The sequence below is a fragment of the Bos taurus genome, chromosome 1 (genome assembly GCF_002263795.3).
Source record: "Bos taurus isolate L1 Dominette 01449 registration number 42190680 breed Hereford chromosome 1, ARS-UCD2.0, whole genome shotgun sequence".
Classification (NCBI taxonomy): Eukaryota; Metazoa; Chordata; class Mammalia; order Artiodactyla; family Bovidae; genus Bos; species Bos taurus.
Genome location: NC_037328.1, coordinates 63746783 through 63770635, shown reverse-complemented (window position 1 = coordinate 63770635; position 23853 = coordinate 63746783). Strand labels below are relative to the sequence as shown.

Sequence of the window (23853 nt, the reverse complement as noted above, 5' to 3'; positions counted from 1 at the left end):
GTTCAAATAGAAGCTACTACCTCATAAGCTATATCAGTTATAGGTAAAAGACCCCATTATATATGATACCCACTACAGAAAATAATGTTCAGAAAATTAGTGAATTGTGACCATGACTATACCTTTCCTTCCCAAAGTTAACTTATTTCTGTTATGAAGTTTCTCTGCTTCAATAGAATTTTTACTGCCTAAAAATATTTGATAAGCCAGGTTTTCTGATAGGAAATTTAAATAGAGGTGTTTAACAGTAACTTCTTCTAGTTCTTTAGTCCATGGGCCTTTCATAATTAGACTGAGAGCATTTTGTTCAACCTCATCATTTGAGGAGTCAGTGATACAGGCAAGGGAAGACTTGACTACACTCAAATATTTACAGGCAGAGAGAGCTTGGATAAACCAGGTACCTCACCGTCAGCCCAAAGAGCTTTCTGCAACTTCATTCTGAGTCCTCTCTCATGAATAGTTGACTTTAATAAATAAATTGATGTAAGAAAAGCAGTCATGGATTGTAACTCTTCTTCCCTTTTTTGACATTCATTTATACTCAGTCTATAACTTGATCTTATCATTTTGTGACCTAGTAAGCATGAGACTGTCAGGGCTAGTTTAACTTTTTATTGTGCAATTAATTTTTTGAACTGGTAAAAATATTTATGGACCAATAGTAAGGTATCATAAAATGCACTTTATATATTCTGATGAGTTAGGTAAGGATACAGTGTTGTTCCACTTTGGTATGTAGGAATTTAAAACCCCTGGATACTTACAGATAGGTGCTGTAGTAAAACGTTGGTGACAACTCTAAGATTAGAAATAAAATTTTGCAATGTTTGGTATAGTCTGCTCTTTACTGTATAGTTACTGTTATGTGTCTAAAAGGAGATGCATTGGCCAGATGATTTCTTTTGCTTTCCTTTGCAGGTCATTCTCTATCAAGGTGGACAGATGTTTGACGGTGCCCCCCGGTTCCATGGGCGGGTAGGATTTACAGGCACCATGCCAGCCACCAATGTCTCCATCTTCATTAACAACACTCAGCTGTCAGATACAGGCACCTACCAGTGTTTGGTTAACAACCTTCCAGATAGAGGTGGCAGGAATATTGGGGTCACTGGTCTCACAGTTTTAGGTGAGTGACAGGACATGTTCCAGGTACTTTGGCTTTACTTACAAATTTACTCCCAAGCACATTTACTTCTGCCATTTCTTCTGCACACTCTGACTGCTGTGTCTTTTTCCTGTCCTCTCTCTTTGTAGCCACATCTGGACTCTGCTTCTCTGTGCTTCTTCATATAGTTTCTGCACCCGTTACTCCATTTCAGGTGGTTCTCAAAAGCTTACTTCTTAAATGACTTTTCCTGAAGGTGGAGAAAGGCAGTAAAAATACCATCAAAAGTAGCCCCTCACTTTTCCTAAGCTTTTATGTGTGTGCCCAGTCACTTTAGTCATGTCCGACTCTTTGCGACCCTGTGGACTGTGGCACCAGGCTCCTCTACCCGTGGGATTCTTCAGGCAAGAATACTGGAGTTGGTTACCATGCCCTCCTCCATTTGATATTCCCAACCCAGGGATTGAACCCGTGTCTCCTGAATCTCCTGCATTGGCAGGCGGGTTCTTTACCATTAGTGCTACCTGGGAAGCCCAAGCTTTTATAGAATAAGACATTGTTGGATGCAAATTAAATCATGAATGTTTGATAATGTGTAGGGAGCAGGGAGCTTCGCACACATGAGAATAAATTTGCTACCACTTGCTGTTTATGTGATGCTAAATAGGCCCACGACTCTTCTAAGCTTCAACTCTTGTTCTGGCAGAATTTTGATAATACCTCCTTTTGCTTTCAAAAATATCATTGTTTGAATGATAAATTATATGATCAACTCAGTCTTAATACTGAGACCAAATAGATTTAGAGCCTTTTCCAAGGTTGTGTGGGCTTCCCTAGTGGCTCAGTCGGTAAGGAATCTGCCTGCAATGCAGGAGACCCAGGTTTGATCCTTGGGTCGGGAAGATCCCCTGGAGAAGGACATGGCTACTCACTCCAGTATTCTTGTTTGGTAAATCCCATGAACAGAGGAGCCCAAACATCACTGAATTGCTCAATTAAAAACTGGCTAAGATGGTAAATTTTTGTTATATTTTACCATAATTAAAATTTTTTAGTTGATGAAAGAGCCCATTTGTAAAGAAGATATTTCAAGGAACAATACCCACTTACCCTGCCAGCTACTCTTGGCTAAAAGCACCTTAACATTGGTCTTAACTCTAGTTAAGAACACAGTTAACTCTACTAACGAAACCAGACACACTGACTTTATACCAACTTCTGTTCTATAGTAGGGGGAGTCACAGTGAGGTTCAAGTATATCTGCTACTTGATAGTAACACATGGACATTTTATTATCATTAAGAAAGACAAGGACACAAAGGATGTGAAACACAAACTTTTCCAAGAAAGAACACTAAAGGAAGAAGGTGGTAGTTTATAGTAAAAAAAGCAAGCAAATAAAAATATAAACTAAGCCCATGGCTTGGACTCTCATATTAAGTATTGTGTGCAGTAGAGTTTAAATATAAGTGGGTGATGCACTTGTAATGCTAGTGACTTTTCAATAAATGTGTTCAACCCTGAAAAAAATGAATGAATGCGTAGAAAATGAATGCTCTATACAGAGGAACCAGGAGAGAAAATGGGTGGGGGGAGAGAAAACACTGAAAGGGTACAGGTAGAAAGACTGAAAAATCTCAGGGGATCTTAACTGCTGTAATGGATAAACCAACCTCAATTTACTGACTTAGCACTGCCACTGTGACGCTACGAGAGGAAACCCAAAATAATTACTTGAAGGTGACCTGAATCACGTGGGAAGCTCATTATCTACACTATATGTGTGAATATCAAAATAATGTTAAATCCCAACAGTATTCTGTATTTAGTACATGAGTGTTTTAAAGTCTGTGTAAGTTTAATATATTTGAGCAAATGATAGTTTGAAGACTGTGAGAACAAGGTACGGGAGCTATAGCATTTTCTCGTCTGAAGAAGGAAAACGACAAGAACCGCCAACCCTGGTATCCCTGAGTAACTCAGCCGTGGAAGGGAAAAGGGGGAGCATGTGCCAGGGAATCCCAGAGTAAATGGGTATTTGTGGTAGAAGTGGCTACATTGAGCTCACTTGGGGAGACAGAAGTGCTTAGAGAAGGTGGATGCTCCGGACTGTCCTTGAAATATCTTCTTTACCAATGGGTTCTTTCATCAACTAAAAAAGTTTAATTGTGGTAAAATATAACAAAAATTTACCATCTTAGCCAGTTTTTTATTGAGCAATTCAGTGATGTTTGGACTAATCTCCACAACTTTCTTCAACTTGCAAAGATAAAACTCTGCCCATTAAATGACATTTTTCCGTCCCCTCAGCTGCTGGAAATCACTGTTCTGTTTTCTTTTTCTGTGAATTTCAGTACCCTAGGGACCACATATCGGAGAAGGCAATGACACCCCACTCCAGTACTCTTGCCTGGAAAATCCCATGGATGGAGGAGCCTGGTAGACTGCAGTCCATGGGGTTGCTAGAGTCAGACACGACTGAGCGACTTCACTTTCACTTTTCACTTTCCTGCATTGGAGAAGGAAATGGCAACCCACTCCAGTGTTCTTGCCTGGAGAATCCCAGGGACGGGGGAGCCTGGTGGGCTGCCGTCTATGGGGTCACACACAGTCGGACACGACTGAAGTGACTTAGCAGCAGCAGCAGGGACCACATATAAGTTGAGTCATACATTATTTGTCTTTTTATAACTGAATTTTTTCACTTAACATTCTCTAGCTTCATCCATGTTGTAGCTTGTGTCAGAATTTCCTTACTTATCAAGGCTAAATATTCCATTGTATGCCCATACTATATTTTGTTCATCCATCCATCTATAGACACTTGGGTTATTTCCACCTTTTAGCTATTGTGAATAATGCCGCTGTGAACTTGTGTGAATTCAGTAATTCTTTTAAAAGCAATACGTTGACAGAAGGATTTTAAAAATCATTTGAGTACAGATCTTTGGAGGAAAAAAAACAGTGAAACTAAAACCATAGGGTATCTTGAAAATATAATCAGACTCTGTTGCCTTTTTTACATATTTGCTCCCTGCCAGCCGAAGTTGTCGGCCCTGCACTCGTGACCAAGTCCTGTGAATAGTACAGTGTTCACTGGCTTTGCTCATGAGGTGGTCTTCTGATATGTGTTCCCCAGCAGTGCTATCTGAGGTTCCAGTGTGCTGAATGTTGATGTCTCTGCTGTCATCCTCTGGCTCATGGTAAATGTATCGTCTGTTACTTACTCTTCCTGTTACAGTTCCCCCTTCTGCCCCACACTGCCAAATCCAAGGGTCACAGGATATCGGCAGCGATGTCATCCTGCTCTGTAGCTCAGAGGAAGGCATTCCTCGACCAACTTACCTTTGGGAGAAGTTAGACAATACCCTCAAACTACCTCCAACAGCCACTCAGGGTATGTATGGTGTTGCTTTGTTTATTTAATTCATTATCATGGAAAAATTTCAATTCTCAGGTGATTCACAAAGTAATTAACTTTAATAGATTTTGAAAAAGAACACACTGTATTTGTAACTGCTGAAAAGCTATCAGGATTGTTTTGTGTTTTCAGCTTTAAAGATTATAAAAATATTTTCTTTCATCTTCTCATTGCTGACTTTATGAAATGTATCTTATCCAGTGGTAACTATATATGGAAATTCTGTTTCTTTGTAGCGAAGATTTAAAATAGCTAATTGGTAGTTTCTTTGAATTGCTAACTGTAAAATAATCCTTGAAGTTTGTAACTGAGAATTTACTTCCTACTTAAGAAATGATTGCCTATGTTAGTATGAGAAACATCCACATAGTCGTGAGGGGGTTAATCATCCTTTCCAGCCTCAAGTCTAATTAGAGGAGGAAGATGGGAAAGAGAGCAGGAAAAGGCCTCAGATCATGGTAGATCCAGGAGTTGATCACAGCAGACAGGTAAAGATGGAGGAGACATGAGTATCATCAAGGGCTTTCTGCATGTAAATCCAGCTGCTTAGGTTTGATATTAAAGGGAACACCCTTGAAAACTGAGGAAAATTTATGAAATGAGGGAAATTCTAGAATTATACATATAATTTCTGTTTCAAGGAAATAAATTTTTGCTATCTTGTGTGTTACATCACCTCTAAAACAGATCATATCTCTTCTAGCATTCTCAGGGAAGATTTACAGATCTTAACTTAAGGAGCTGACAGTTAATGGAGAGGTCCCAAACAACCTTAGTTATGCTTGATAAGTTTGAATCATATTGATGGTGTATACTCGTCATGGGAAGAAAAGTCCTAAGTTCTATGGTGAAGTTGGACATTAAAGAACCAAGATCACCAGCCTCTTAAGAGCTTTTCAGTTTCCTTTAAGAATCCCCACAGAAATTATTAATGGATCTTCCTATCACTTTTTAATTAACCTATCCCAGTATTATTTTAAAAAGTATTTTTTCACCATAATAACTTCTGGGTTATTCTAATAATGATTACTTCTGGGTTATTCTAATAATGATTACTGCAATGCTGTTGTTCCCTACTGATTGTTTATTGCTAGATGTTTTAACCATACTGTGAGGCTGAATAGCTTTTTTGTGTGTGTGTGTGTGGACTGATCTATTAATCTTAATGTTGTAAGTGGCATGTTTAGAATAGATCTTGTCTTTAAATCCTGAAAACTATATTCAAGTCCTAGATTTTCCAGTAACTATTTCTACAACAGTTCACCTCTTTGGGCCTGTGTTATCCTTTTTGTGTGTGTGTTGTCTTTTTGTAAAATAAAGGGATTTAACAATATCATCTCCAACACCTCTGTATCAGCATTAAGATTCTAATGATTTATAACATTTCTTTGAAATATTGGGCTGAGTTTGGAATTACAAATGAAAGTTTAAAAATGGTTGTATGTAACTTGTGAGTATCTGTAGAAAGAGCCTTCCATACCTACTTGTTTCTGAATAAATAGATATTAGTCAAATGTCTTGATATATTCTTTGCAACTTACATATTCTTTGGTACTTGAGCTGTGAAAGTGAACATGAATGCCAAAGATGACAGCATGTGTCTTGTAATTCCAACTCTGGATTGGTTATCAGACTTAACTTCATCTATTATAATAATCTATTATAATAATACACATTAAATGAGTCTGATTTTTAATTAAATTTACCTCTTAATATCTGCATTAATGCAGTAGACAAAATAGCATATAATCCCAAAATAACTTAGAATTCTTTTAGAAGATTTAACTTACTAATGTGTATACATTTGCTTAATATAAATTCAGTATGCATTCCTGAGAAAAGAGTAACTGACTCCAGAAGAGGGCACCCCAGAAGTCTGAGTAGTGACAGGGCATAATATTTGGGGATTAGAATTGACCATGTATAGGGGCTAGCTTGAAGGAGCTCCTTCTAGGACAAAGCTGGGACAGTGTGAACATTGAAATAATAATGTAATCCACTGAATACAGTGAGAATCCCTGAATCCCTGCTGATAGACATAAATAAATGGGGAAGAAAGAAGAGCATTTTCTTATATTAGAATGGCTACCAATGTTGGTAGAAGGAATGACAGAAAATCATCCCCAATGTCAAAATAGGAGCTGTTGTTTGATGAGAAACATGTTTACTAGTTCCAAAGTATTTTCCCACAAATAACTTACTAATCACAAAGAGTAAATAGGAACTTTATAGTAGAGAGGCCTGGTGGACACCACTGTAACCACACAAGCAGTGTTGTGACAAACTGCTGTTGGATGCCTCATGTCTTCTGGTCTGAGAAGGACACAGCATCATTGCTTCAGTGTTTCTGTCAAAACACATCACCTGAGTCCAATCACAAGGAAATATCCAGCAGGGAATGAAGACAGGCAAACTGTCCTAGACTTAAAGAGACTGAGGAGTCAGAGAACAAACTTAATGGTTGCTAGGTGGGGGCGAGGGGGGTGGGGGAAGGGATAGTTGGGGAGTTTGGGATGGACGGGTGCACACTGCTGTATGTAAGTGGGTAACCAACAAGGCCCTACTGTACAGCACAGGGAACTCTGCTCAATGTTATGTGGCAGCCTGGATGGGAGGGGAGTTTGGGGGAGAATGGGTACATGTATATGTATGGCTGAGTCCCTTTGCTGTTCCCCTGAAACTATCACATTGTTAATTGGCTATACCCCAGTACAAAATACAAAGTTAATAAAGAGACCAAAGAGTTAAAACAACTAAGTGTAATACCGAATCCTAGATTACAAACTAGACAGGGGAAGAAACAGCTATTAAAGGATGTTACTGGGCAGTTGACAAAATCTGAGTTTAAACTGCATGAGATAATACTGTTGTAGCAATATATAATTTCTTGACTTTGATACTTGTACTGTGATTATGTAATGTCTTTGTCCTTAGGAAATACTAAGTACTTAGTGGTAAAAAGGTGTAGTGTCTTCTACTTGCTCTTACATGGTCCAGGAAGATATTTCTGTAAGTACTGAGGAAATAATAACCAAATAGGACAAAATATAAATAACTGTTAAGTCTGAGTAGATGATATATGAGACACAAGAATTCCTGGTAGTATTCTTTCAATTTTCTGTAAACTAAAAGTTATGCCACAATAAAAGTTACCAAAAAGTTGTTTTCGTATAGTTTATATGTGGATGCTAAAGACTGAATAAATTTAGAACCAGCATTCTTTGGAGATGCAGTTTGTTTTTATACAGAAGAATTACAAAGTGGATTTAGTATTGTCCTTTTGGCATATAAATACTTTGAATTCTAAAAGGAGTGAAAACTATGTTTGATGGATATTATTTGAAGCAAAATGCATCAGTTTGGCCCTCGTTCCATTAGGCCTGTACAGTTGGCCCAGGTCCCATTGAGACAGTACATCAGCCTCTGCATCAGTGGTTCTGATCCAGGGACAGTTTCACTTGGCGATGTCTGGAGACACTTTCAGTTGTCACAGCTGGGAGGAAGATGCTACTGGCAGCCAGTGGGTAGAGGCCAGGGATGCTGCTGAGCATTGTGAGGCACAGGTCAGCCTCCACAATAAAGAATTATACACCCCCAGTGTCAATAAGTGAACTGCATTAATATATTTCCAAACTTTAAACCACCCTCCTCTTTTGGAATAAATTCTATTTGTCATTATTTTAAAATAAATTACTAATATTTGGTATGCTTATATTTTAATAGACCTTTCTCATCTGTTTAATAGAACATCTCATCAAGTTTAATAAAACTTGATCATCTGTGATCATAAGTGAGAACGGCCCATATTTTTCTGTCTTCTATTATCCTTGCTTGAGTTGTAGTATCAGAGTATAGTAAACCCTCATACATTGAGTTGGGTAGCCCTTCCTCATTTTTCCATGCTCTGAAACAGTATGGATAAGAAAACTTAGGTTATTGGATGATTTTGTAGAATTTGCTTGTCAAAGCTTTGCCTTGTTGTTGGGTTTTTTTTTGATTGCTCTTTGACTACTGATTTAGTTTCTCTAATGTAGTAGGTTTATTAAGATTTTCTATATATTTATTTTTCTATAAAATGTCTCTTTTGTCTATGCTTATGCATAGTAGCATCAAGTTGTATTCTCCATGTGAAAACACAAATGTGTATGTAAGAGTGCAGGTTTTGGAGTCAAGAGAATGTGGTTTGGAATCACAGCTCCAGGAACCACTGGCTGTGTGACAGCCTTGGTCTTCTTCTGTGTAAAATGGAGACAATGATAGTAACTATCTCACAGGGTGAAATAAAGATTAAATGATAGCACATGTAAAATGTTTAGCACAACATCTGGCATGTATAAGCACTTAATAAATACTAGCATTTATATTATCATTATTATTACTCCCTCATGAATTTTAAAACTCTGCATATATGTTCCCCTTTTCATTCCTAATTCTGTTGCTCCTTTTCATCTTTATGTTTTTAATCAATCCTACCTAAACCAAACTTTTGATTTTATTTATACTTTTGTATGTTGTTGTTGTTCAGTCTCTAAGTCTTGTCTGATTCTTTGCCACCTCATGGACTGCACAGCACACCAGGCTTCCCTGTCCTTTACTCTCTCTTGGAGTTTTCTCAGATTCATGTCCATTGAGTCAATGATGCCATCCAACCATCTCATCCTCTGCCACCTGCTTCCCCTTTTGCCTTCGATCTTTCCCAGCATCAGGATCTTTTCCAATGAGTCAATTCTTCTCATTAGGTGTCCAAAATATTGGAGCTTCAGCATCAGTCCTTCCAATGAATATTCAGGGTTGATTTCCTTTAGATTTGACTGGTTTAATCTCCTTGCAGTCCAGGGGAGTCTCAAGACTCTTCTCCAGAACCACAGTTCAAGAGCATCGATTCTTTGGTGCTCAGCCTTCTTTATGGTCCACCTCTCATATCTGTACATGACTACTGGAAAAACCATAGCTTTGACTATATGGACCTTTATCAGCAAACTGTTATCTCTGCTTTTTAATGCACTGTCTAGGTTTGTCATAGCTTTCCTTCCAAGGAGCAAGTGTCTTTTAATTTCATGGCTGTAGCCACCGTCCGCACTGATTTTGGAGCCTAGGAAATAAAATCTGTCATTGCTTCTACTTTTCCCCCTTCTGTTTACCATGAAATAGACTGGGTACCATGGGACTGGGTGCCATGATCTTAGTTTTTTGAATGTTGAGTTTCCCACTAGCTTTTTCACTCAAGTATAGTCTTGTATACTTATTTTTTCATTTTTGCTCTGAATTCATTTGTTAATTTAACATATGCTTGTTGGGCACCTACTAGTTTCCAGCACTCTTCTAGGTGCTAGAAACACGTCAGTGAACATAAATCCTTCCCCTTATAGAGCTTGAATTCTAATGGAGGGAGATTGAACATAATAAATCAGTAACTTGCAGAGACTGTTACAAGGTGATAAATTCATTAGGGGAAAAATAGGTGAATGTAAAATGGATTAGCTAAGGCATGAGGAGCTGAAATTTGAAAAAGATTCTTAGGGTAAGCCTCCTAGAGAAGATCATATTCTAGCAAAGATTGGAAGATGTTAAAGGAATTAGGCATGTGAATATCGGGGCTGGAGAGCATTCTGGGTAGAAGGAACAGCCAGGTGAATGAAGTCCCTGAGGCAGGAGCCTGCCCCATGCTTTAGATGAACAGCAAAGAAACCAGTTAAATAGCCAGTAACAGTTAACACAAAAGTGCATATTAAGCATAGAGAAGCAGTGAAATTTAACAACTTATAAACAACAGAGGCCCAGGCTAGGTTGAAAAAAAGAAGACATAACTGACAGATCCACAGTCCTACTGTGTAATTTTTTGCTGTTTCCCTTTTCCATCTCCATCTTAATTCAACCAACATCAACACAAAAAGGAAATAAAATTTTCTATGTCTGAAAAATTTGGCATGAAACAAAGATCAAGGCTGTTGGATACTTAATGCTGTATCATGTTTTTAAATTTTCTTTTAGAATGACAGAGTTTAACTCTCTGACATACATCACAGCAGGATCCTCTACCACCCACCTCCTAGAATATTGGAAATAAAAGCAAAAATAAACAAATGGGACCTAATTAAACTTAAACTATTAGCAAGGTGAAAAGGCAGCCTTCAGAATGGGAGAAAATAATAGCAAATGAAGCAACTGACAAACAACTAATCTCAAAAACATACAAGCAACTCCTACAGCTCAACTCCAGAAAAATAAATGACCCAATCAAAAAATGGGCCAAAGAACTAAATAGACATTTCTCCAAAGAAGACATACAGATGGCTAACAAACACATGAAAAGATGCTCAACATCACTCATTATCAGAGAAATGCAAATCAAAACCACTATGAGGTACCATTTCACACCAGTCAGAATGGCTGCGATCCAAAAGTCTACAAGCAGTAAATGCTGGAGAGGGTGTGGAGAAAAGAGAATCCCCTTACACTATTGGTGGGAATGCAAACTAGTACAGCCACTATGGAGAACAGTGTGGAGATTCCTTAAAAAACTGGAAATAGAACTGCCTTATGATCCAGCAATCCCACTGCTGGGCATACACACTGAGGAAACCAGAAGGGAAAGAGACACATGTACCCCAATGTTCATCGCAGCACTGTTTATAATAGCCAGGACATGGAGGCAACCTAGATGCCCATCAGCAGAGGAATGGATAAGAAAGCAGTGGTACATATACACAATGGAGTATTACTCAGCCATTAAAAAGAATACATTTGAATCAGTTCTAATGAGGTGGATGAAACTGGAACCTATTATACAGAGTGAAGTAAGCCAGAAAGAAAAACACCAATACAGTATACTAACATATATATATGGAATTTAGACAGATGGTAACAATAACCCTGTGTACGACACAGCAAAAGAGACAGTGATGTATAGAACAGTCTTATGGACTCTGTTGGAGAGGGAGAGGGTGGGAAGATTTGGGAGATGGCATTGAAACGTATAATATCATGTATGAAACGAGTTGCCAGTCCAGGTACGATGCACGATACTGGATGCTTGGGGCTGGTGCACTGGGACGACCCAGAGGGATGGTATGGGGAGGGAGGAGGGAGGAGGGTTCAGGATGGGGAACACATGTATACCTGTGGCGGATTCATTTCGATATTTGGCAAAACTAATACAATATTGTAAAGTTTAAAAATAAAATTAAGGAAAAAAAAGAAAACAAAAAACAAAAAAAAAGAATGACAGAGTTTAAATATTAAGTGTTTGTCATATTATCTTTGGATTTTTAAATAGGTTTTATTTTGTGTTAATATTCCCATTCTTATTGTAATATTATCTTTGGATTTTTAAATAGGTTTTATTTTGTGTTAATATTCCCATTTTTATTACTTCTTCTTATCAAACATTTGCATTTAATTGAAATAACTTTTTACATATTATTAAAATAGATCAGATCAGTCGCTCAGTCGTGTCCGACTCTTTGCAACACCATGAATCGCAGCACGCCAGGCCTCCCTGTCCATCACCAACTCCCGAAGTTCACTCAGACTCACATCCATCGAGTCAGCGATGCCATCCAGCCATCTCATTCTCTGTCATCCCCTTCTCCTCCTGCCCCTAATCCCTCCCAGCATCAGAGTCTTTTCCAGTGAGTCAACTCTTCACATGAGGTGGCCCAAGTACTGGAGTTTCAGCTTTAGCATCATTCCTTCCAAAGAAATCCCAGGGCTGATCTGCTTCAGAATGGACTGGTTGGATCTCCTTGCAGTCCAAGGGACTCTCAAGAGTCTTCTCCAACACCACAGTTCAAAAGCATCAGTTCTTCGGCGCTCAGCCTTCTTCACAGTCCAACTCTCACATCCATATATGACCACAGGAAAAACTATAGCCTTGACTAGACGAACCTTTGTTGGCAAAGTAATGTCTCTGCTTTTGAATATGCTGTCTAGGTTGGACATAATTTTCCTTCGAAGGAGTAAGTGTCTTTTAATTTCATGGCTGCAGTCACCATCTGTAGTGATTTTGGAGCACAGAAAAATAAAAAGTCTGACACTGTTTCCACTGTTTCCCCATCTATTTCCCATGAAGTGGTGGGACCGGATGCCATGATCTTCGTTTTCTGAAAGTTGAGCTTTAAGCCAACTTTTTCACTCTCCACTTTCACTTTCATCAAGAGGCTTTTGAGTTCCTCTTCACTTTCTGCCATAAGGGTGGTGTCATCTGCATATCTGAGGTTATTGATATTTCTCCCGGCAATCTTGATTGCAGCTTGTGCTTCCTCCAGCCCAGCATTTCTCATGATGTACTCTGCATATAAGTTAAATAAACAGGGTGACAATATACAGCCTTGACGAACTCCTTTTCCTATTTGGAACCAGTCTGTTGTTCCATGTCCAGTTCCAACTGTTGCTTCCTGACCTGCATACAGATTTCTCAAGAGGCAGGTCAGGTGGTCTGGTATTCCCATCTCTTTCAGAATTTTCCACAGTTTATTGTGATCCACACAGTCAAAGGCTTTGGCATAGTCAATAAAGCAGAAATAGATGTTTTTCTGGAACTCTCTTGCTTTTTCTATGATCCAGCGGATGTTGGCAATTTGATCTCTGGTTCCTCTGCCTTTTCTAAAACCAGCCTGAACATCAGGAAGTTCATGGTTCACATATTGCTGAAGCCTGGCTTGGAGAATTTTGAGATATGTCATAATATATATCATATGTTGTGCAAATAATAAGCCATGTATTCATTATTTTTTGTGTAGAATAATTCTGAATTTTATGTAAGAAATGACTCAATTATTATGGTCACTTATTATTTTAAAAATGCATAAATCATATAACATATTGAATAATCTGATTTTGTTAAGTCTGATCTCTCAACCTCAAATCCTGAGTATTAATATTTATTGGAATTTTGAGACATTTAGCATTTTCCCAATTTCTTGACTGATTTTCCTCATAAATCAGAAAAAGATATAAATTTGTAAAGCCATGCCAAGAGGAAATTCCTACATAGAAGCCTTCCCAGGCACTGTGCATTATCTCACTTAGTCCTCACGGAAGCCTACAGAGGAAGAGGTGGCACATCCGTGACCACCTAGCTAGCCAGTGGCAGAACAGGTTCCACCCTGAGTCTAGAACACACACTCTCAGCCAGTTTACCATTGACTAGGTGGCAGAGAAGTGATTCTGGAACTAAGGAGAAAGGATGGAAGTGGAAATGTGCGCTTGTGTTTATTTCTCTCTAAATTCCATAGGGCTTTCTGGTTGAGGTCAGCATCTTATGTGGGATACAGTGTTGCTGTGAACTAAAACGGAGCAGTGTGATGCAGTTTGTTGCTTTCCAAATTGTAGTTCCACCCTGTTGAACTTCCCCTATTCTTTAAAAGAAAGAACATCAAAAGGATATTTATTCTACAACTTCATTTCAACAAGTTAGTCTGTGTCAGAGCAGGCCAAGTGAAGTGACCCACTGGGGGATTGGCCCCTCTCATTTCAGAAAGGGCCCTGCGCCGTGGCGTGGAGCAGTCTGGTGCTGGCGGTAGAGGTGCCCCATGTCTGCGTTGCCCTGACTGCGTAGAAACAGCCCTCTTCTGCTTCCGGCTAGTCCTGTCTTAGTAATGAGTCTGTCTCATCCCCTGATTCTGTTCCAAGTTAACTCCAGCATGGTGTGTCCACCTCATGGAAAAACACTGTCTTAATCACTCCACTTATGGTGTCTATAGAGGTAAAGGGGAAAAATGGGAAAACAGTGACTTCACCTTTTAAAAATAACTTTTTCAGCATGAATCTTTACAGTTTACCTTTTCCACATGCCAGAAGGCTGCTTAGATCAGCTGTTGATTTTTTTCCTAATTCTCTCTGTGGAAATGTCAACACAATCAGTGGTTTGGTGTGAGCTGATCAAGTTTCTAGACTTTCAGGATTTATGAAGACAGTAATACAGTGTGTGGAATTGGGGGGGGTGGTTAGTGGTCCAAAGATTATGGTTTTCTTGAATGATGACATTTGCTAATGTATTGAAGATGGATTTACACAGATGGCTTAGTTTAAGACTAACAGCATTGGGACATTGATCGCAAGGTTAAAAAATATCCTATAGATGTACCCCAGAGAATATTATGGTATTAAGTGCCTTACTAGAAAGCCAAGTCAGGGTATGGTGATTATGAGCTTTGGACACAGACAGACCTGATTTTATGTGCTGCTACTTGAGTCCTGTGCGATCTTGGACCAATTGCATAGCTTCTCTGAGCTTTGTCACCTTTGAAAAGTATAGAGTATAAAACTTAAGGTTTCTAAACTTAGAGAGACATGTAAAACTCTTAGTGTAGTGCATGTGGTACACAACAGACACTCAAGCGAAGATAGCCCATTTATTTCTTTGTTGCTTACCTTTCCATGTGCTGGGTAATTTCTGAGGATGGTGATACCGTAATAAACAAGAAAAACCCAGTCCATTATCTTAATGAGACAAGTAGGTAAGAAATTATAATAAATGGGGTAAGTTCCAGAGAATACAGGGTGCTGGGAAACACATGGGAGAGACATTTATGAGAGCCTGGGAAATCAAATAGAACACAGAGGAGGAGAAAACATTTTCCCTCCAGACCGGCTCAACTCTCTGAGTGAGTTCACTGAAAAGCCCAGACATTGGTAGCCATCAGAATTGTGTGTTCTTAAGGAAAAGGAAATAACATACAAGTGTGAACCAAATAACTACCAGGTATATTGATTTGGGTGTGTACAGTACAATTCAAATGTCTAAATAAGATATCCATTTAGTAAGAATATCCATATAGCAGTATGGGTTGGATCATTTACATTCTTCCACTGAAAAGCAATAGCAAAAACAAAAGAAGCCCTCCTTTTCCTGGCCTGTATACTGATGTTCATTTCCGAGTGTGTTTGATGATTCAGAGTCCTTGTTAACACTACCCTTTGTATTATGTTAGAATGCAGCGAGATAACCCTGAGGGCTGTTGCTGTCTGGGGGATCTTTGAGAATTTGCTCATCATCATGAGATGTCCCTCTTCTGTGCTCCCCAGCATCCTATATCCTCTGGTTATGGCACTTACCCCACTTATTATGATTTCTTGCCTACTTGTCTCATTAAAATACAGGGCTGCGTTTGTCTGGTTCATCATTGTATCCCCATCCTCAGAAATTACCTGGTACACAGAAAGGTGCTCAATAAATATTTATTTCTTAAATGACTCTGCTTCTGCCTTTGATCTATGAAGATTGCCAGCAGGAACTAGGTAATTCAATCTTAGTTTCATGTCAGGGTTGTCAGCACTGGGTAGCGAGAGCCCTAGGTGTTGCCCGAGGAGTGTGGACTTTGCGCCAGAAACCAAGCTATCAGGAGCCTTTCCTGATGTGCTGCTGTTTTGAGGAGATGAGGTGACTGATGGTTATGTTCTGCCTAAGAGAGGCAGTGAAACCCTGAACTAAGAGGTAAGATAGCCCTCCATCCAGCTGTAATTCCTGGTGCCCAGTTGTGTAATCTTATTACTCTTCTGAAGCCTCAGTTTCCTTATCTGTTCAATAGGATTAATAATAATAATACCTCTAAGAGTGATTGTAACGATCAGGATAATAACGTATAAAAGCTTAGCCAGTACTTGGCACATAGTAATAACTATTAACTTTGGTTTTTACCAAGTCATTTACATTTTGTTTATAAGGAATAAATAAACTATCCTAATGTTGATAAATGACTGGAACGTGAAACACTGAAATAGTTCTTTGTAATATCATTGTGATCACCTTGAAAATGCCGGGCTCAGATTTCCTGCTGTGGGGAACATGACTGACTGACAGCCTCAGCGGCTTCCTCCAGCATCCACCACTGCTTCCCTCCCAGGCAGGCTTTGCCTGGACTGCTCCCAGCCAGTCACCATTCTCAGCGGGGCTGCTAATACAGGCCTGTTCCTGCAAGGAGTGAGATTCCTGAAACAGGTGACTTTGTCTCCAGGACTCCCCATCAGCCTGGTGGAAGCTTCAGCAACCTTGTACTGCAGTCTGAAACGCCCCCTTCTTTCTTTCCTCTCCCCTTCATGGTGGTCAGACCTGCACTGCAGTCGGAGCCGCTCCCTTCTTTCTCCAGGCTCCTCTCTGCTTCCTTTACTGCCGTTGCCTCCAGTAAACCTCTTGCTTGTCCTGGTGTCCACTTTGTGAAGGAGCTGGACTTAAAATGGTTATAATCATTATTGAAAGGGAGTAACAGTCTACACCTTGACGCACAGAGTGGATATTTTCTCCATTAAGGATGAAGCAAATATTAGTATAATGGGTTTAACTTCATTTTTGTATTACAGCATTTCCTCAGAATTAAAATTCAGTATTTATGATCGTAGATTCTCTAAAACGGGCATTAGCCAACATTTCCTCAAGGAAGGCTGCTCACCTTTAGGACCTCACATTAATTTGCAGATTAGGCTGTGAGACTGCCCTTATTTTGGACAGTCCTCTGTAGCTCTTCCTGGTGGCTCAGCTATTAAAGAATCTGCCTGCAATGTGGGAGACCTAGGCTCGATCTCTGGATTGGGAAGATCCCCTGGAGGAGGGCATGACACCCCACTCCATTATTCTTGCCTGGAGAATCCCATGGACAGAGGAGTCTGGTGGTGGGCAACAGTCCATGGGGTCGCAAAGAGTCGGACATGACTGAGCAGCTAATTTAACTTTTTTCTGTAGCTCTAGGTCTTTAACTTTATTTTATGATTTAGTCTTTAACATTCATAAACCAAAAACTCTCTCCAGAAAAATGATATTGATAGTTCTTCACTGTTCATTTCTTTTTATAGCCTTCTGCTGATTTCTCTGGTTTCCTATTTTCTTTCCGAAATCTTCACTTGACTGTTATTTTTGTGACAGACCAGGTCCAGGGAACAGTCACTATCCGGAACATCAGCGCCCTGTCGTCTGGTTTGTACCAGTGTGTGGCTTCTAACGCCATTGGGACCAGCACCTGTCTTTTGGATCTCCAGGTCATTTCTCGTAAGTATGTGAAATTCCGATGTCCACTCTGGTTCCGAAATGCCAAGATCTTCATTAAACCAGGGAATGAAGAGTTTCACTTAATGGTACTTAGGTCATTTGAAGAGAAAAAAGAAATTGTTTTGATTTTAATCATTATTGAAAATGTTACCAAAATATATTAGTGTACTTTTCAGCCTCAGCAATAGGACTTGTTCTTTATGGTAAAATGTCTTCTCCTCAGGATCATTAGAATCAAATCAGTTCTGATTGTGTAGCGCTGGAGACATATAAAAGTTTGGAGTGACCTTCTGGTCATGGCAAGACCTTTTTGTATTTTCTTCTAATCCCTTATGTCTGCTAAAATGTTGGGTGCCCAGGTCATACCTAAGTAGTGCAGACGTTTTTTCTCTAGTTGAGAATCCTGGGTTATTTGAATTCCAGCTGCAAAAGGGAATGATCTGACTAAGAGGAGGTGCTAAGTTATCCCACTGCTTGCTGGGTTCATTGTGGGCAGGTTAGGCAGGTAGTCAGCTTCCCGGGTAGTCAGCTTCCCAGGTGGCTCAGTGATAAAGAACCCATCTGTAGTGCAGGTGACCTGGGTTCAATCCTTGGGTTGGGAAGATCCCCTGGAGGAGGGCATGGCAGTCCTCCAGTATTCTTGCCTGGAGAATCCCATGGACAGAGTAGTCTGGCGGGCCACAGTCCATAGGTTGTAGAGAGTTGGACACAACTGAAGCGACTTAGTGTGCACGCACACAGACAAGTAGTCAGGTATGGTCTTTTTCCTGCTCTGCTACAGTGGTGACTCTCCTGCAGCTGTGAGTTGTCTAATTGTTTATTCATTCAATAAATGTTTGTGAGCCTGTTGTTTTAGTCCTAGCCACTGGGGATGCAGAAAGTTAAGCAAGATTTAACTTTAGATGGATGCTGTACTGTAGGCAGTTTTGTGCATTTTAAGAAGATTCTTGGGTAGTCTTAACTATTTATGAAGTTGTATGAGCATATTCTATTTCTCTCTCTCTCTCCTTTTTTTCTTTAAATATACCTTAAATATATTTTGCAGCCCAGCCCAGGAGCATTGGACTAATAGCTGGAGCCATTGGCACTGGTGCAGTTATTATCATTTTTTGCATTGCACTAATTTTAGGGGCATTCTTTTACTGGAGAAGCAAAAATAAAGAGGAGGAGGAAGAAGAAATTCCTAATGAAATAAGGTTTGTGTGTCAGATAATTTATCCTGACATTGGCATATCCAGTGTCTGTGTTTCTATTCTATTTCTATTTGGCAGCTAAGGTTTCTTTGCTAATCTTATGACTTTAACCAAGACAGTTAAAGTGGCCAAATGGTCATTTCTTGTAAGTTACATCACTCTTTCGGACTGACTGCTCAGCTTCACTTACTGGATCACGGAGGGGGAGCAGCGGCTAGTCTCGCGTGTGCCCAGTGAGGAGGACACGAGAAAAGGATCTCCTCATTTCCTCCCATGGCTTCAGGGGGGGTGGGGTTAGGTGGCCGCCATAGTAGAAAAATTACTTTAGAACGTGTATTTAATATTGGCATTTATCAACGATGAGATCGTAAACAAGAAAGAACACCACCTGTACAGATAGACCAAACCAATATGACTTGGTTGAAAACAATTGGAGTCAAGAATGTGAACATCGTAAGGAAAGAATGTCAAATGATATTGAGAGAAAGGTGACCCTTGGTGTATTGTGGGAATAAGGGGGTTCAGACTCAGGCTTAGATGGCATCATGTCAATATCCTTATTAAAAATGACATACACAGCTCCAGTCTATTCTGTCTTTCCTCGTGCCTCGAGGCTTTTCCTTTAGCTCCCACCCTCTTCCTGGACCATACTTCCCATCCCTCTTCATCCATCTCTTCAGTACATTCTTCCATCAGCTCCAAGACTAATCCAGGCACCACATTCTCACATAAGTTGACTTAGGCCCTTGTCTTGGGTAGAAGAGCTGTCTTTTTTTTTTTTTTTTCATATGAAACATCTAATAAAATGCCTGGTACTCAAGGAATGTTAGGTGAATTAGTTAGTATCTTAGATTAACTTAAGAACTTGTCTTAGGCTCTTATAATTTTTAAGGGTTTGGACAGATTTCATCCCAGTGTAAGATTAATGGGAAAAACCTCTCGTCAGCACACCACAGTGATTTCTCAAATACCCCAAAATGCAAATCAAGCCAAGCCTAGTAGTTTTTTGAAGTTGCTACATCCATAGGATGGTTTCTTAGCTATTTTATAGCAGCTAGCTCAGTTGATTTCTTCATGGACTATTTTCCTATTTAGAGCACTATGTGTATATACACACACACACACACACACACACGCATATATATATATATTTCCACTACATTGGAAGACATTGTCTTCGGAAAATTTGATACTACTTTGTTTTCTCTTGGAGACCGAGACACTGAGGGAGAATTTTTCTTAAGCATTGTCTTAAAGGGAATGAACATCAGCACCGAGGCCTGGTGCTTGCCTTGTTTGCTTTCCTGAGAGTGTGGTCTGTCCTGAGGGGGTGAATTTTGCAGACATGTTAGCCTGAGTATGAGAAGAAAGAGTCCTGAGCAGAAGGATAGGGTGGACATTGGGTAAATTCTGACAACACCTTTACTTTTGTTCATTTTCAGAGAGGATGATCTTCCACCCAAATGTTCTTCTTCTGCCAAAGCATTTCACATGGAGATATCCTCCTCGGAGAACAACACACTGACCTCTTCCAATACCTACAACAGCCGCTACTGGAGCAGCAACCCCAAAGCGCACAGAAACACGGAGTCGTTCGGCCACTTCGGTGACTTGCGCCAGTCCTTTTCCCTCCACTCGGGCAACGCCAGCGTACCAGCCATCTATGCCAATGGCAGCCATCTGGCCCCAGCCCCGCATAAGACCCTGGTAGTGACAGCCAACAGAGGGTCATCACCGCCGGCTGTGTCCAGGAGCAACGGTTCCGTCAGCAGGAAGGCCCGGCCTCCGCCTGTACCGTCACTGCACACACACTCCTACACCGTCAGCCAAGCCACCCTGGAGCGCATCGGCGCTGTCCCTGTCATGGTGCCAGCCCAGAGTCGGGCCGGGTCCCTGGTATAGGACGCCGGCGGAGGGAATGTGCAGAAAAAAAAGCTAAGGATGCCCTCATTCCAGGGGGAGGGTGGGGTGGCAGAGCTCTGGGAAGGACAATTTCCTGACAATGATCCTAGTAAAAAGCACAGAGAAGGAGGCCGTGGTGTGACCTGGCCACTAAGATTTGTAAACCGAACTGGAATGTTCCGGCATGAAGACACGTTCCCCTACCAGAGCGGTCTCAGGATTCCATTCAGAAAGTTGGATCTCACAGATGTGCCAAGCCAAGGAAGGAGGTGTAAAAGCAGAGTAGGACTGAAAACCCATCTGCAGTCCAGACGGGCTTGTTTTTTTAATTCACGCCTAACGTAATAATTTTTCAAGAGAATAAAGTGCCACATGGAGTTTAAATAATGAAATTATTTAAAAAGATAGGTGTCTTTAGAAAACATACTGAGCACCCCTGTACATCGTCTGGCCCCTCCCCATCCCCTCCCGCTGTAGGGGCCAGATGGCATAAATGGCGAGTATTGGTCTTCACAGGGCTGGCTCTTGTATCATAGAATCAAAACTTTTTACACCAACAAAAGTCAGTAAGGAATGGGTGAAAACTAGAAACTTCTTGGAGAAGCCCCGTCATATTTATTTATTTATCTCTTCCTGGACCATGAATTTCATATTTGGAGTACTGCTATATTGACAGATTATTGCCTGTCTATGTTTTTCTGGGGTCTGTTGTAGGTCCATGACAATTACTGTTCCTTATTTTCCTGGGAAAATATTTTTAAAAAGAAAACTGTTGTTTTTTTTTAAAGAAAATAAGTGAGAGGCTTTGGGTTAGGAAGGTAAAGACTACTGTTAACACCATGTTCATTGAAAATATGTGGATTGAACCCGGCAGGAGGCCCCTTCATGAAAGACCTAGGTCATGCAGGTGTGTGGCAAGGAATTCCTGGCAGCCTGTCAGAGCAGGGCTGTCCAGGTCTCCCTTGCTGTCACACCAGGTCGCTCTTAATGAGGGCAGCACCCCATGCGCTTTGTACTGTGGGAGGTAACTTTCCTTGTTTGACAAGTGGAGGTTTCTAGATTGTTAAAGGGAGGGCAGGAGTTGCTTTGTCCTCGTTTTTTGTTTGTTTGTTTCTATAATGATTAGATTTGCAAAAGAGATAAGACTGAGACAAAAGGACTGTCTTCAGATATGCTCCTGGGAGGCTCTGCCCTGTACTTGTCACAGCTCAGGGTTGCAATTTTGCCCAAATGCGTTTTACACCACTGTAAAGAGACTCTCTGTGGTCAGTTACCCAGCCTGGGAGCCCACCAGGTGATCCGCAGACTCTCCACACTGTGTGCTCTGTAGACCTGGCCATGCTTGTGTTGGTGACAGTCTCGCCTTAACCACACTTTAAGCAACACACAAAAATGGTTTCGTCCCAGATTTGTTTCCTAAATTTTTTATGATTCTGACCCTGTGATTCGATCAGGTTATCTTTTCTTTCCCTGTCATTGTCTTTCATTCTGTCATCCCACTATGCTTTTTGCCCTCTTTTCCTGCAAGAACAGTCACAGGAAGTGGCCTCCTGGTTTTCAGACTTATTTGAATAATGGAAACCAACAGCTGCCGCGTACATTATTTTTCCAAGAGGGCTAAGCTCTGAACCTAGCCACTGCAACCATCCCAATATTGATGAAAAGCTGAATTTACTTCAGCATTACTTATATTTTCCATTTGATGGTTCTTGACTTTGTAAAAATTTAAATAAATGAATGTCTATAATTTTTATAAAGAAAAGTGAAAATACCAATGACAAAAAGATGATACTGTCAGATGTTGTTTCAAAAGCATTTATCTTGCATTTCTTTATTCTTTCTAATTATCTAAAATTCAATAAAAGTTTATTCATATAAAAAGTTGTTTTTACTTATATGCTAATGATGCATGATTTTGTATTTAATGTACTCTTGACGTTATAAGCATTTTTCCATTCTGTTAAATTTTAATGAGCATATAGTATTCCAAAAATTACTTAGTTCCACTCTTTTTTTTTTCCCCTGGCTGTGCTAGATCTTTGCTGCTGCATGGGCTTTCCTCTAATTTCGGAGTGTGGGGGCTACTCTGTATTTTGGGTGTGCAGGCTTCTCGTTGCTGTGGCTTCTCTTGTTGCAGAGCGCGGGCCCTGGGGTGCACAGGCTTCAGTAGTTGTGACACATGGGCTCAGTAGTTGGGGCTCCCAGCTTTGAGCACAGCTTCAGCAGTTGGGCTGCACTGGCTTCGTTGCTCTGGGGCATGTGGGATCTTCTTGGACCAGGGATTGAACCTGTGCCTCCTGCATTAGCAGACAGATTCTTTACCACCAAGCCACTAGGCAAGCCCAGCTCAATTCTTTATCATTAGAAGTCTGACACTGAATCAATGGACATGAATTTGAGAAAACTCTGGGAGATGGTGAAAGAAAGAGGAGCCTGGTGTGCTGCAGTCATTGGGGTCACAAAGGGTCAGACATGACTTAGTGACTGATCAACAACTCTTATACTGTTATTGTATTTGAAGGAAGTTTCTTAATAGACAGCACATTGGTTGGATCATATTTTTGTATCTGCAAATACCTGTCTTTTAATTGGGGTATTTACACCATTTACATTTAAGGTAATTGTTGATATATTTAGGGATTAAAGCTGCTATTTTTTCCCCTCCTTTTTTCTCCTCTATTTCCTATTATTTGCTTCTCTTTTCTTACCTTCTTGTGGATTACTTGAATAATTTTTAGGATTTCTTCTCTATATTTTAGTGTTTTTGAGTATATCACTTTGTATAATTTTTACAGTGTTTATTCTAGGAATTACAATAAGCATATATAACATCACAATCTACTTGTTTCAGCATTTTACCACTTCCAGTGAAGTGTGAACACTGATTCCACATATATCCCTTTTCTGTCCCCACTTTTAAATATCTTTTTCTTGATCATAAGATGGTGTATGATTTTTATTTAAATCATCAAACACAATTTAAAAACTCATGAGAAGTTCATTGTGTATACTCATGAATGTACTTTTTCATTTTTCTTTCTTTTTTCCTCTTGGTCCAATATTCCTTTTTAAAAATCATTCTTTTTTCTGTTTAAAGACCTCCTGTCAGCCAATTTGTAAGGGTAGGTCTGCAAGCAACAAATTCTGTTAGTTTTCTTTTGTCCAAAAAATGCCTTTATTTCCCTTTCATTCCTCACTGGGTGTAGAATTCATGGTTGACAGTTCTGTTCTTTCTACCCTTGAAAAA

General features: G+C 40.0%; 1 protein-coding gene across 3 annotated transcripts in view; it reads left to right on the top strand.

Annotated features, from left to right (window-relative positions):
- The window catches only part of IGSF11 (immunoglobulin superfamily member 11), a 145612-nt gene extending 122342 nt beyond the window's left edge, over positions 1–23270 (top strand). Inside the window, exons 3-7 of one of the 3 annotated variants that reach the window (XM_024991210.2) lie at positions 922–1129; positions 4350–4505; positions 17389–17511; positions 18641–18707; positions 20147–23270. In XM_024991210.2, coding sequence (XP_024846978.1) covers positions 922–1129; positions 4350–4505; positions 17389–17511; positions 18641–18707; positions 20147–20606 — 1014 coding nt within the window. In that variant the 3' untranslated portion in view covers positions 20607–23270. 3 annotated transcript variants of the gene reach the window in all.
- The last annotated feature ends 583 nt before the right edge of the window (positions 23271–23853 follow it).